Below are 13868 nucleotides of genomic sequence, written 5' to 3'. Positions count from 1 at the left end.
TTTTTTAACATCTTGGCGTGAGTCTGTAACCAGAACTGTCTAATGTATTTTGACCAGTTTGAACACTCTTGTGCACCTTAAAATAAATTGTTAATGCTGCTACTGAGTTACATGCCAAAACTTCCCACAGTTACTAACACCAGTTCAGCTGCACCACTTTTGGTAACATTGAGTTACCTAGCATAGATGGCTCATGGACTCCAGCAGCTGTTTTCAGCACCATTTTAATTAGTTGTGCCTTATTTAATTGGTCCATTGTTGAAAATGCCTGCTCGGACCAGAGAGCCATCTACGCTAAGGCTCCCAGTGGTGCGGCTGAACTGGCATGAGCAACGGGAGGAATTTTCAATAAATTACCTAGTGTAGGAATTGTTTGCAGTAGCAACTGTATCTCTCCATTATTTTTCTTCTGTCAAGCCTAGAATGTTGCTTAAACGTAGATCTCAAATGTAGTACTCTGTGTACCCACTCAATATGTTGAACATGTAAACTTAATGAATCACTCTTAAAGGTGAACATGCTGTAATATTGTCCAAAAGTAATTAATTGCAAGATAAGGAATTCTGTTTTAAATTTTTCTGATACATTATATCAATGACTTTAGATTCCACAGCAGGGAATGGGGTACTAACAAAAGCCACAGTTCCCATCTATGCAACAGGCGTCCTTACATGCTATATTCAGGTAAGTGTGATTTTTTTTTTTTTAATTTAGTATTCAAATGTAGAACTCCCTCTACAGCCCTTTGAATAAATTACTGTATGTAAATTAAACTTCAAACTGTAAAAGAGGATGGACAGATTAACATGATAAATATCTTAGAGAATTTCTGATATAAAAAGCAGAAGCCCAGTAATTTGTAGTAGCATCTGAATAAAGCTTGGTTTATAATTGGGTAACCGTGATATTTTTGTTTGGTGTTGGTTGAAGAAATTTTGATTTCTTATAGCTTTTTTTCAGCTGCTTTATGATGTATAAAAGAATTGAAAGGTTTTTTTTTTCAAAATAAGGAGGATTGTTTTTCTTTTAACCTTCGAAATTTGGGTTTTTTCTATCCTTGAAAACTTCAGGGTGACTGTGGCCACGTCTGCACAGGGGAAATTTGCCCAAAATAAATTTCAGTCTGTGTTATAACACTTTCAGATGAACGGATATTATTAGCATTGATTGAGAGCTCTAGCATACACAAGACTCTCAAACAGACTTTGTATACAGTCCTTTAGTCAATTTTGAAATCCGGTCTATTCAAAACAGTTGTAAAAACAGGTCCAGTTGAGGGAGGTTTTTTTCTACATTCGAGGTCCCACCAGTACAAACATTAAGTCAGCTAAACCAGTGGCTAAAGCTGTGGATAGGGGGGTTGTAAATTTTCCCAGTGTAGAAGAGGCTTGGATGTCTGGGTTTATGACCGATACCATGGGAGAAAGTAAAATTTGAATGAGCAGATAAACTAGAATTCTTCTAGGTATTTTGTTGACTTCTATTTAACTAAAATATTTGAGCAGAAAGATCTCTTGTTAAGGATTACATCCCTTCATTCTAAGGGCTAAGAACTCTCCTAATACATATGTGGGTCATCCATAAAAAGGACTCTAGCAAAACTGCAAGGACCATATTTGATGCTCTTAAGCTTGAAATCAGGTACAGAAATTCTTCAGAGAAAGAACCCTTTCAGACTTTGGTTTCCTTATTATGTATAAATAAAGAGGGCACATTTTCTTATCCTTTACAGATCACCTTTAAAGACCCCAATACGGGTTTTTCTAAGTTTTATGAATTGGAAACTCAGTGAATGAGATCTGCTCCAGCAGCGTCCTTGATTTATCATGACTTGTGCATTTTTTTCCATTATTGTGAGACTATTTTCTATTGATTGATTATTGGATGACTTGGTCTCTCATTTTTCACTGAGTTCTCCCATATGAAGAAAAAGTAGTTAATTACAAATGTAAAATCTTTACAGTGTATGACAATGTGCTTTTACACTGTTAAGGTGAATAAAATGACTCTCGGACATCAGAACATGGGATCACAAGGCAAAAGTACATTTATTAGGAGGATGCTTAACTTTAATGTTATGTAGTACCATCTTTAATCTAGTCTAAACAGGTTTACTGTCTGTCAAGTTTTAAATGCAAAAATGTCAGCAAACTGATTCAAATTAGCAGATTTCTGTTATCCAAGTACTCCAGAGAATTATTTAGTTGATTTAGTTTGGAATGTTGCTGCCGGTAAAAATTTGGGCAGTTCCAAATATATAAGGAAGCCATGGTCTTCAGAAATGTTATATAGGTGGAGCTGGTAATAACCATCTATTATTAAAGTTGCCCAACATTTCCCATTATAAGACCGTGTTTTCAGTTGCTTATAACTGCCAACTTTTAACTGTTTGGGCTTATATTTCTCATTTTGAATGTCTGCCTCAGAATTTTTTTTTCTTTTAAATTTCAGCTAAAACATTGACATTTCCAAGAATGAAAGTAGGAGAAAAGACATTGTTTTGCCCATGTGAGAGGGGGAAAAAAAAATCTGACATTTTATTTGAAAAGCTCTAGCACCCCGGCTTTGAGGCAAGGACTTGAAATTTGGCAGTGGGGTAGCCTTTGTCAAGGATGTGGCTGTTGCCCTTCCTGTGAAAATTTGGCCAAGGTATAATCCTTTGAAACATCTCAGTTTGCACATGCTTAGTAGAAGCTTCTTTGCTTTTAGTGATGGTAAGCAACTGTTTTAAACCAAACTCTTCACAGGTGGGCACTAATTTTGTTTCTCACTTTCTGGATGGCTGTCTTAAGACTGGGGGGGAGGGCTCTGATTTGCAGGAGAGCTGAGCACTGACAGCTGCAACTGAAGTCAGTGGAAGCTCTTCTTTGAATATATGAAGTACTATAGAATACTAAGTATGCTGAAAAATCAGGTCCTAAGTGTTTCAGTTGGGCAGCTAAATTAGTGGCAACTTTTGACTTTAATCTGTATTCATCAGCTCCCCATAAGGGTATTGGGAAGACTGATCAGTGAATGTTTATGAAACACTCAGGTATTACAGGGATGAGCACCATAGAAAAGTGCATTAGCAAATTAATAATTCTGTCTTCAGAGCAAGGTTTAAATAATGTGCAGTAAATAAGGCTTGGGGCCATACATAGAATAGTGAGAAGAAAACAAAATATTGAATAGCTTCTCACTGATTGATCAACATCCATTCTGTGCACTGCATGAGACAGTGTTCCTGTGGCAAAAATATAGTCTCTGACACACTATATACCAGAATGCATATGGGAGCCAAATTAAGCAAGGTTAATTCTGGTCTTTCCACTTTTCAGAGCTTGATTTTTCAACCGTGTGCGTGTGTGTGTAATAATGAAATTGTACACTGAGTGGTACAAGTTTGCCAGACAGTCAAACATCCCTGATGTGTAGTTAGAGCACTTACAACTGCTTAACCCAGAGCATATTAATTTTGCTTTTTTAATGAAAAGGCAATTTAAGAGTAACTCAAGTCTTAATAGAAACTGTTTTAAATTAAAAATGAATCTGTGGTCTACAAAATTAGAAAAACTTTGTACATGGAAGATGTGAAACATTTTAGATTTTATTGAACAGATTTGAGATTGACTCCGCCTTTAAATTTTTTTTAAAGATATGTCAGATTATGAAATGCAAACCATCCAGTCAGAGGGTAGGGCAATGGCAACGGTCCAAGCCCTAGAAAGAGGGCACCCTCAATGCACCCTTCATCTGCTTATCGTTTATCTGAACTCTCCAAACCTCTTATATTCTACCCATTGCTATTTAAGGCATGCTTTTGTCATGTCCTTAATATGCTAAATGGTCCATAATAGTATTGACCAATCCTGGAACAACATACAAGTGTGTATGCGTGCACCAGCACAGAGTCTGAAGGAAAAACATTCATTACATATACTTTTGAATGGATATGGGTACGTGGACAATAAAAAATGTTTCAGAAACTATGAAAAATGCTTGGATAGTGTTCTTTAAACTATTTAATTGGGTTTGTTTTGTTAAAATAATATTGGTTTTATCTTGGATATGAATATTAGATTGTATAATGAAATATTTAAAGATTAGACATGTCAGTTAAAATTATTTTCCCTTATCTATTCTGTGATGCTCTTGCCTTTAAACTTACTTAAATCTTTACGGCATAGCATAACTTATAAAACTAAAATTAATGTTGCATACTTTCTTTTAGGAAGAAGACCGCAAACTGTTAGTTGGATTCTTAGAAGATGTAATGACTATGCTTTCACTATCACATGCTCCTCTTGATAGCCTGAAGGCTTCTTTTGTGGAACTGGGGTAAAGTACATAACATGGAATTGATTTTAAATGGTTTAATATTTACAAAAATTTTCATAATGTACTTTCAGCTATAAGTATAATTGCAACAAAAGGTCAGGTGAATTATGCATATAAATCAGCTGTACTTGATTAACTTAAAGTTAAACAGTGGTAAACCCAATATCTACTGTAAAATTAAGCCAGAATATATTCTATATTTGAACATTTCAATAAATATTTTGTCCGCACCTTATGTATCTTGAAAGCTTCTCTGCCTCACCAACGGAAGTTGGTCCAGTAAGATATTACCTCACCTACTTTGTGTCTCTAATAAATTTTTTGTCACTGTAAATCATTCAGAACAAAAAGTGGCTTTCCTGAAATTTGTTTTGAAAGGATCAGTTGCATGATACAGCCCATTTCCCCACCCCCATCAGTAAAACTGACTTTAAAAAAGTCTCACTCAAATGAATGTTTTTGAGGTTTAAGTGTTTTAAAGAATGCACATTTCTACATGCCTTTGAGGACTGCCTTTGCAGTTTATAATCAGACCCACTCTACACATAGTGTTAGCTTGACTTTTATTTTCTTTTAGAGCAAACCCAGCATACCATGAACTGCTGTTAACTGTACTGTGGTATGGAGTTGTCCATACTTCAGCTCTTGTTCGGTGCACAGCTGCTAGAATGTTTGAGGTAAGTGAGTATCAAAACTCTGTTACACAGAGCCTGAAATTGCAGTGTATTTAAAATAAGTATATTCATCTCAGTATCTGAAAATGTATGTATTGTGTTCTGTATCTAAAAATGTCTCTGAATAGGTTGTGTACTGTGTGATGGAGCAGCAAGTTATTACATTGTACAGTTTTGGTTCTGCATCTGTTGCATATTCAAGTTAATTGAACAATGTTGATGCTTTATCAACTGCTTGCAAGACATTTTTATAGTAATTTGTGAACTCATCTTTGTTCTGCTACTGACTTCAGTGTTACATTTGATCTTTGCATGCTGAACAATGTTGATTGGATATGAGCAGTCATTTCAGTACTGAACTCTGTGTTCAAACCAGTTTTATTTACCTTGTCAAATTTGGAAATGTGCTTGCGTAAATTTGTATGTAAGCTTTGCATGCGCATCTTGAACTTGTTGATCCATTTGTTCTTTTTTCACCTCGAACGCACTTAATTCATTGATGGCATAATTCACAGATTAACTGTATTCATAACCTTATTCCTATACTTTGCCTCAGTCTTTAATAAGGCTAAAAAGGATCTTAGGGATAATGGTAGCATGACAAATGGGAATGAGGATATGGAGGTAGATATTACCATATCTGAGGTAGAAGTGAAACTCGAACAGCTTAATGGGGCTAAATCAGGGGGCCCAGATAATCTTCATCCAAGAATATTAAAGGAATTGGCACATGAAATTGCAAGCCCATTAGCAAGAATTTTTAATGAATCTGTAAATTCAGGGGTTGTACCGTATGATTGGAGAATTACTAACATATCTCCTATTTTTAAGAAAGGAAAAAAGTGATCTGGCTAACTACAGGCCTGTTAGTTTGACATCTGTACTATGCAAGGTCTTGGAAAAAATTTTGAAGGAGAAAGTAGTTAAGGACATTGAGGTCAATGGTAAATGGGACAAAATACAACATGGTTTTACAAAAGGCAGATTGTGCCAAACCAACCTGATCTCCTTCTTTGAGAAAGTAACAGATTTTTTTAGACAAAGGAAGCACAGTGGATCTAATTTACCTAGATTTCAGTAAGGCGTTTGATACCGTGCCACATGGAGAATTATTAGTTAAATTGGAAAAGATGGGGATCAATATGGAAATTGAAAGGTGGATAAGGAATTGTTTAACAGGGAGACTACAGCGGGTCCTACTGAAAGATGAGCTGTCAGGCTGGAGGGAGGTTACTAGTGGAGTTCCTCAGGGATCAGTTTTGGGACCAATTTTATTTAATCTTTTTATTACTGACCTCAGCACAAAAAGTGGCTGTGCGCTAATAAAGTTTGCGGATGATACAAAGCTGGGAGGTATTGCTAATTTAGAGAGAGACCGGGATATCATACAGGAAGATTTGGATGACCTTGTAAACTGGAGTAATAGTAATAGGATGAAATTTAATAGTGAGAAGTGTAAGGTTATGCATTTAGGGATTAATAACAAGAATTTTAGTTATAAGCTGGGGACGCATCAATTAGAAGTAACGGAGGAGGAGAAGGACCTTGGAGTATTGGTTGATCATAGGATGACTGAGCCACCAATGTGATATGGCCGTGAAAAAAGCTAATGCGGTCTTGGGATGCATCAGGCAAGGTATTTCCAGTAGAGATAAGGAGGTTTTAGTACCGTTATACAAGGCACTGGTGAGACCTCACCTGGAATACTGTGTGCAGTTCTGGTCTCCTATGTTTAAGAAGGATGAATTCAAACTGGAACAGGTACAGAGAAGGGCTACTAGGATGATCCGAAGAATGGAAAACCTGTCTTATGAAAGGAGACTCAAGGAGCTTGGCCTGTTTAGCCTAACTTAAAGAAGCTTGAGGGGAGATATGATTGCTCTGTATAAATATATCAGAGGGATAAATACCAGAGTGGGAGAGGAATTATTTAAGCTCAGTACCAATGTGGACACAAGAACAAATGGATATAAACTGGCCAATGGGAAGTTTAGACTTGAAATTAGATGAAGGTTTCTAACCACCAGAGGAGTGAAGTTTTGGAATAGTCTTCCAAGGGCAGCAATGGGGGCAATAGACCTATCTGGCTTTAAGATTAGACTCGATAAGTTTATGGAGGAGATGGTATGATGGGATAACATGATTTTGGTAATTAATTGATCTTTAAATATTCATGGTATATAGGCCCAATGGCCTGTGATGGGATTTAGATGGGGTGGAATCTGAGTTACTACAGAAAACTCTTTCCTGGGTATCTGGCTGGTGAATCTTGCCCATATGCTCAGGGTTTAGGTGATTGCCATATTTGGGGTTGGGAAGGAATTTTCCTCCAGGGCAGATTGGAAGAGGCCCTGGAGGTTTTTTTGCCTTCCTCTGTAGCACTGGGCACGGGTCCTCTCTGCTCCTTGAAGTCTTTAAACCATGATTTGAGGACTTCAATAGCTCAAATCTCATAGGTGAGAGGTTTATTGCAGGAGTGGGTGGGTGAGATTCTGTGGCCTGCGTTGTGCAGGAGGTCGGACTAGATGATCATAATGGTCCCTTCTGACCTTAATATCTATGAATCTATACTCGCTTCAGAATTGTATTACAAGCCAATTTCTGTCATTGCCTGACATTGAGAGAAAAGTCAATAGTATTCATAATACATTGCTTTATAGTTTTATTTTTGTCACAAGAAAATATAGAGTAACTCTGTGAGCTCTCCCCATCTCTGTTTTCATACTGTGAAAATTTATAGACACGCTAAGTTTGCCTGAATTTGTTTACTATCTCCTTAGCCATCAAATCCAAAAATATCAAAAGTAGAGAAATACAGTAGGATGTCCCAATATCTTTCCTCAGTTGCTTGAAGTACAAGGACTTTTGTGCTTCTCACACCTGAAAAGTGTATTTATCTCTTTTTTATAATGGCTCTAATTCCTTATGCATGAGACTCTGGTACTTCCTGTGTCATTGCAGTATTTAGGGCTCCACATGAGTGCAGGGAACTGCACACTTGATCCAGGTGCAGGATCAGAGCCTAAATCTGCTCTGAGTAGCAAAGAATTAATTAAATCGTAGGCATGTTTTAATATAAATAGCTCATCACCAACCAATATATTGCTTCTATTAATACTTTCCCCCGCTTTAGTAAAAGGCAAGTAGTACATGAAATATTTTTCTTTGGGGTCATATTTTGTCCTCAATTATATCCCTGCTATTCCATTTGGTTGTAAATGTATTGTACTGAGTGGAGTGGCATCTACAGCACCTAGAGCAGTGCGCTCACAACTGTGGTTGGGACCCACCATTTATGTCAGGGGTGGGCAAGCTTTATGGCTTGAGGGCCACATCGGGTTTCCGAAACTGTGCCTCCCCAAACAGACAGGCGTGGCCTGGCCTCCACCCCCTATCTGACCACCCCTGCTTCTCGCCCCCTCATGGCACCCCAGGACTCCTGCCCCATCCAACACCCCCCCCCCCCCCCGTCCCATGACGGCCCCTGGATCCCCCACCCCTGACTGCCCCCCCGCCACCCCATCCAACCCCCCCTCCTTCCTGAGTGCCCCCCCAGAACCCCTGTTCCCTGCCCTCTGACCGCCCTGCCCCCTATCCACACGCCCGCCCCCGACCGCGCTGCCTGGAGCACTGGTGGCTGGCAGCGCTACAGCTGAGCCACCCAGAGCACCAGGACAGGCAGCTGCACCGCCCTACTGGAGCCAGCCACGCCACTGCGCAGCACAGAGCACCGGGTCAGGCCACGGCTCTGCAGCTGCGCTGCCCGGCAAGAGCTCGCAGCCCCCCCACCCAGAACATTGCGCTGGTGGCACAGTGAGCTGAGGCTGCTTGGGAGGGGGAACAGCATGGGAGGGGCCAGGGGCTAGCCTCCCAGGCCAGGAGCTTAGGGGCCGCGCAGGAGGGTCCTGCGGGCCAGATGTGGCCCACAGGCCGCAGTTTGCCCACCTCTGCTCTATGTGCTATTGTAATAAAGATGTTTTAGAACTCAGCAGGATCCTAAGCCAGCAAATAGCCCTAAAGGGGAAGCAGCAAGCAGTGTGGTTCTGGCACTGGATTGGGGGTCAAAAGATCTGCCTATGCAACCTTAATTAAATCACTTGATCAGTTCATGCCTCAGTTTCCCCTTCTGTAAAATGGTGATACAGATACCCACCATTAAAGCACTTTCAGATAGTCTCAAATGTTATCAAACCATTCTGCTTGTCTTACCTTTTGGAATATTAGAGCCTCACTCCTCTTTGCTTGCTGGAGGCCCTTGGCAACATCTTTGAAGGACCTCAGTCATAATGGCTGTGGCCTGAACTGTAATGTTTCTTCCCATCCCCAGATGAGGGGCAAAATAAGTGGGTTTTGAACAGTCTATATTGTCTGATAGTTTTTTCCCATACTATAATTTGTTTTACTTTCTCCTGAATTGCAGGGCATGTGCTGTTGCAGACATTTTCCTTAAACATAAAAAAACCCCTGTTTTTTAAATATCACCATTTCCTAAATGTCAGTAGCATGTAAGTAGACATTGCACTCTCACATAAACATTTGGGGTGATATCTTCATCCTTGCTCTGATACCTTTACTCTGTGTAGGAGGGCTGGAGTGGGGTAAATGGATCCTCAAAGCCCTGACTCTGGCCGTTGAAGGATTCCCTTGGCACAGGCACTGCGGAAAACAGTAAGGTGCCTTCTGAGGACCCTGTCTCAAAACCTGGTTTTCCAGAAGGAGAGCAGGTTTACAGGGGCCAGACCACTGCATACAGCATTGCTGAGGTTCTGAGCAGTCCTGTGTCCCATGGGGCAGCTCTCGAAGGCTGCTGTAACTTGGACAGGCCTCTAGGATTGTTTAAGTTACATCGAGGGCCCCCACAGCAGTCGAGGATTGAGAGGTACAAAGCCACCTTAACATCCACCCCACTCTCCTTGGACTGAGAATTCTGTGTTGCACCTCTGTAGACTTAGTATGTGTAGACAGCTACAATAAGTAGGTCTATAAAGGAATTAAAATACAGAGTAAAAATAAAAATATTGTGTTAGTCTCACTGTGTAAATTTATATGCTGAATATTATCTGGCTTCCCCCTTTCTGCTGTTTCTGTGCTTTTAATTGTTAACATTTTGTCGGTACTTCCCAGTTTTGAGTGTTAACCCAAATTTGACTTGCGCTGGTTTGAACACTTTTCATGCATAGTTGGGTTATGAGCTTTGTTGGTCTGTATGATAGGTTCTAGTTCAGGAACTGTTATAATTCAAATATAAATCATAAAAGAGAGCCTCTTTTTACCTTCAGGTCAAAAATATATTTTACTATATTTTAATGGAAGTGTTGCTCAAATTGTGATGGAACTGAGATCATTACCTCTTCACTAATAATGTCAATCCCAAGCTTTCTTGATGTAATTAGTACATTTCCTCAAGACCTTTTTAAAAAAAAAAAAAAAAAAAAAAAAAAGCTGCAGTGGGGAAAAAAAATTCAGGTTTTATATTTGCTCACAAATTATAGGAATTAAAAGTAAAAAGTGTACATTGTATGTTTATTAAATGGGAAAATGGTCATCTAATCACTGAACAAAAGTAGGCTAATCTTAATTCAACAAACAGTGGCCATTTCCTTAATGGCAATTTAAAGAGCTGTACTTAAGATGAGCATTTCAGCGATTTTTTTCAGCTGACCTCACAGTAAATAAGCATGGAAATAATTAGTATGTAATGTAATTATGTAGTTGGAAACCTCCTTTTTTTGTGCTTTGGGGAATTTTTTTTAGTGTTGAAAATCAAATCAAATTTTAGATTAAAGAAACACAATGTTCATACCAAATGGAGAATAACAGTGCACAAAGTTGTGGGATTTTACCTATTTAGTTTGCTCTGAGTGTAATGCGTACAAATTATCCTGAATTCCTTTTGGACTCAAAGCCCTTCACCCCCACTGTTTAACAGATCTGTAAAATGCTCAAAAATATAGGACCCAGGCTTCATTTTATTACTGCTGCAGAACCTTGGAAAGCCAATTTTCTCTGACTATTTCGCCGCTGACTTCAGAGTTTGACCAAGTGGGATTCTGAAAAGTAGCCATATCTGTCCAGAGAAATATTTTTAACAGGGATTAATTTATAATTTTGAAAATGGGGAGAATTTGGGGAATGTCCCCAGGGGAGATTATAGAAGTTGAGAGGTCGGAGGGGATTGTGGGCATAGCAAACCAATATTGCAGTGACCTGGTCTGGTCTCTGCATCATCATCAGCCTATAAAAGTTGAACAAAAAAACATTGCTAGTTCAGCTTGCCTTCTTGGTTTTTCACTGTGATCAACTTTCTCCACTGTGCTACAGTATATATTGGTGGAGCCCAGTGTACTGGGAGCATAATTCCAAGTAGTAACTTAGTAGGTACTCTTCTAGTTGTGCTAAAAGTAAAACTCATTAGAAAAGTTGCAATGTCTCCTGACTTTCAAAATAAAGTTTAGGTGTCTGTTTCTGGAAGCTTTAATTTTTAACACTTTGAGCCCTTTTTAATTCAGTCTCAAACTACTCCATGAATAAGAAGGTTCAAATTTAGGCACCCAAGTACTGAGATAAACACCAAAATGCAGAAATGGGTTCCCAAGTGATTGTTTGAGAGTCAGAAACAGACTGCATTTACAGTGCTTCGTATGCTATAAATTGTTTAACTTGCTGTATACCCACATGGCCCTTCTCTGTCCTCTGGTGCCATTGTTTGGTAAAGGCAAGAAATTTAATTTGCTATTTTGGTAGAAGTTGAAATAATTGCTATATCATTGAAATAGGCAGTGTAATTGTAGCCATGTTAATCCCAGGATATTAGAGAGAGAAAGTGAGTGAGGTAATACCTTTGATTGGACCAACTGCAGAAGTTGGTGCAATCAAAGATATTACATCACCCACCTGGTCTCTCTAATATCATTGATGCATCTTCTGAACATTTCAGAGTTCACTGAAGAGGTACAGTTTATATGTTTTATATGCTATGAAGTAGCCAGGGCAGATTAGGGTTTTGTGGGGGCCCCACCTGCTGTCTTCTTTCTCTTCCCCGCCCCCCGGTGCTCCTGTCGGGGAAATGGGGTCGGGACATGGGGGCTAGCCCTACTCTGCCTGCCTGGTGCTCTAGCCAGGGGGTGGGGCGCGCCAAGCTCCTGTGTCACAAGCCCCCATGGAAGTATCGGGCAGAGCATGGCCAAGCCCCCGCTCTTTGACCCAGCTCCCCAGCTGGAGCACCGGGCGGGCAGAGCGGGGTAAGCCTCTGTGTCCTGACTCCGCACTCTGGCTGGAGCACCGGGCAGACCGGCGTAAGCCCCTGCACCCCGACCCAGCTCCTGGGCTGGAGTTATGGGCGGGCAGAGCAGGTTAGGATCTGGGGGCGACCGTTTTTCTAGGGGTTCTCAATTGGCCGGGGCCCCAGGCATGGGCCCTGTTGGCTCAGTGGCTAATCTGCCACTGGAAGTAGCACATAAAATAAAATTGTGGGTTTTCTGAGGTGGAGCACAAGATAGAAGAAAGTCCACAATACTTCCATCTTTTAAATGATGCAAATAAAATAGCCATTTGGGTAATCATTGAAGAAAGTTTGGGATTTGTCATTTATGAAACACTTTTACAGAGGCTGCTGTTAGCTACTTGGCAAAATTAAACTCTGCTGAGCAAGCAGCATGGTTATTTCTGAAAAAGGAAATTGGGTATATTCACATGCCCTTTAATGTGACCTTTTAAATTGAAAAGACTTCCGGATATTTGTGGGCACAGGAAAAAGTATTCATACACAACATTTTCAAATTTGGGATTTATTGCAATAAGTAAATCTATAGTTTTCGTATTGGGAAGTATTTGAAAATCTGATAGTTACGGATTATCAGATTTTTTTACTTGCCTGGACCAGCAAGGATGGTTTGAGGATGTTTGGGATGTTTCACATGCGCTGCTTGATGGCTCTGATATCTAAAGTATTCCAAAAATATTATGAGGTAAGCCTAGTGGCATCTGAGAAGGTGCTTGTTATGCCAAGTTACAAAATGTACAGTTTTAACAGTAGTGGTCCTACAGCTTCAGTTTAGTGTTGGAAAATTGCATGCATTCAGTCTGGCAAAGCAGTTCATTTTGCATATTAGCAGCAAAATATAATCCCATTGACTTGGAACTGTATTCAAGTGTGCTTGAATTTCAAAATTCAAATTTGCATCACTTTGGCATTTCAAATGACTTGCAGTCTAACAAGTAAATTACGAGTTAGGCTGTTTGTTTCCTTTAGTGGTTATTTGGGTTTCCAAATAGCAAAAAATCTGGAAAATATATAGACCAAGACACTTTGTTTGAACAGCCTCCATCAGGTTTGAACTGACTGCCAGGCCACCTGAGCTTTCTTCATGCCCTCTGCATATATAAAGCACTAGTGTAGCTGTATTTGCTTAGCTTCTAATTTTGGTTTGCTTTTTGTGTTTCTCTCTCTCTCTCTCTCTCGGTTGTGCCACTCTTCTTCCCATGATACTGTGCTCGCTCTTTCCGTGCATCACCTGTGATACCCCCCTGCTCTGACCGCTCAGCTGTTGGTGAAGGGGGTACATGAAACTCTGGTAGCTCAGAGAGTTGTTCCTGCTCTCATTACTCTCTCCAGTGACCCTGAAATGTAAGTTTACTGCTTGCCTTCTACATTAAGCATCCCTCTGAATACTTGTCAAGAAATAACCATCAGTTTTCTTTAATATTCCAGTGACAAAAGCTTTCTAATAGAAAAAAGCATGTTGCATTTAAGATGAGCCTCTTTCAGTTGCAGGTAAAAACTAGATTGACTGCAGTATCTAAAAGTGAAAATTATTTTGGCAATAACTAGAAGATAGTAAAATTACAGAAAAGTAATTTTAAATTGAAAATTGT

The 13868-nt window shown here is 39.7% G+C and overlaps 1 protein-coding gene across 3 annotated transcripts in view; it reads left to right on the top strand.

Annotated features, from left to right (window-relative positions):
- RELCH (RAB11 binding and LisH domain, coiled-coil and HEAT repeat containing) overlaps positions 1-13868 on the top strand; it is a 122147-nt gene that overhangs the window by 80599 nt on the left and 27680 nt on the right. For 2 of the 3 annotated variants that reach the window (XM_084618703.1, XM_084618705.1), the window contains 4 exons: positions 605-684; positions 4214-4320; positions 4898-4997; positions 13538-13620. In XM_084618703.1, the coding sequence (XP_084474829.1) occupies positions 605-684; positions 4214-4320; positions 4898-4997; positions 13538-13620 (370 nt within the window). The remainder of the gene's footprint in view (positions 1-604; positions 685-4213; positions 4321-4897; positions 4998-13537; positions 13621-13868) is intronic. The other variant, XM_084618704.1, reaches the window with a different exon arrangement.

Source organism: Lepidochelys olivacea, assembly GCF_965140295.1.
Source record: "Lepidochelys olivacea isolate rLepOli2 genome assembly, chromosome: 2".
In the NCBI taxonomy this organism is placed as follows: domain Eukaryota; kingdom Metazoa; phylum Chordata; order Testudines; family Cheloniidae; genus Lepidochelys; species Lepidochelys olivacea.
The sequence above is the reverse complement of the archived record's forward strand: the minus strand, read 5'-3'. Positions and strand labels throughout refer to the sequence as shown.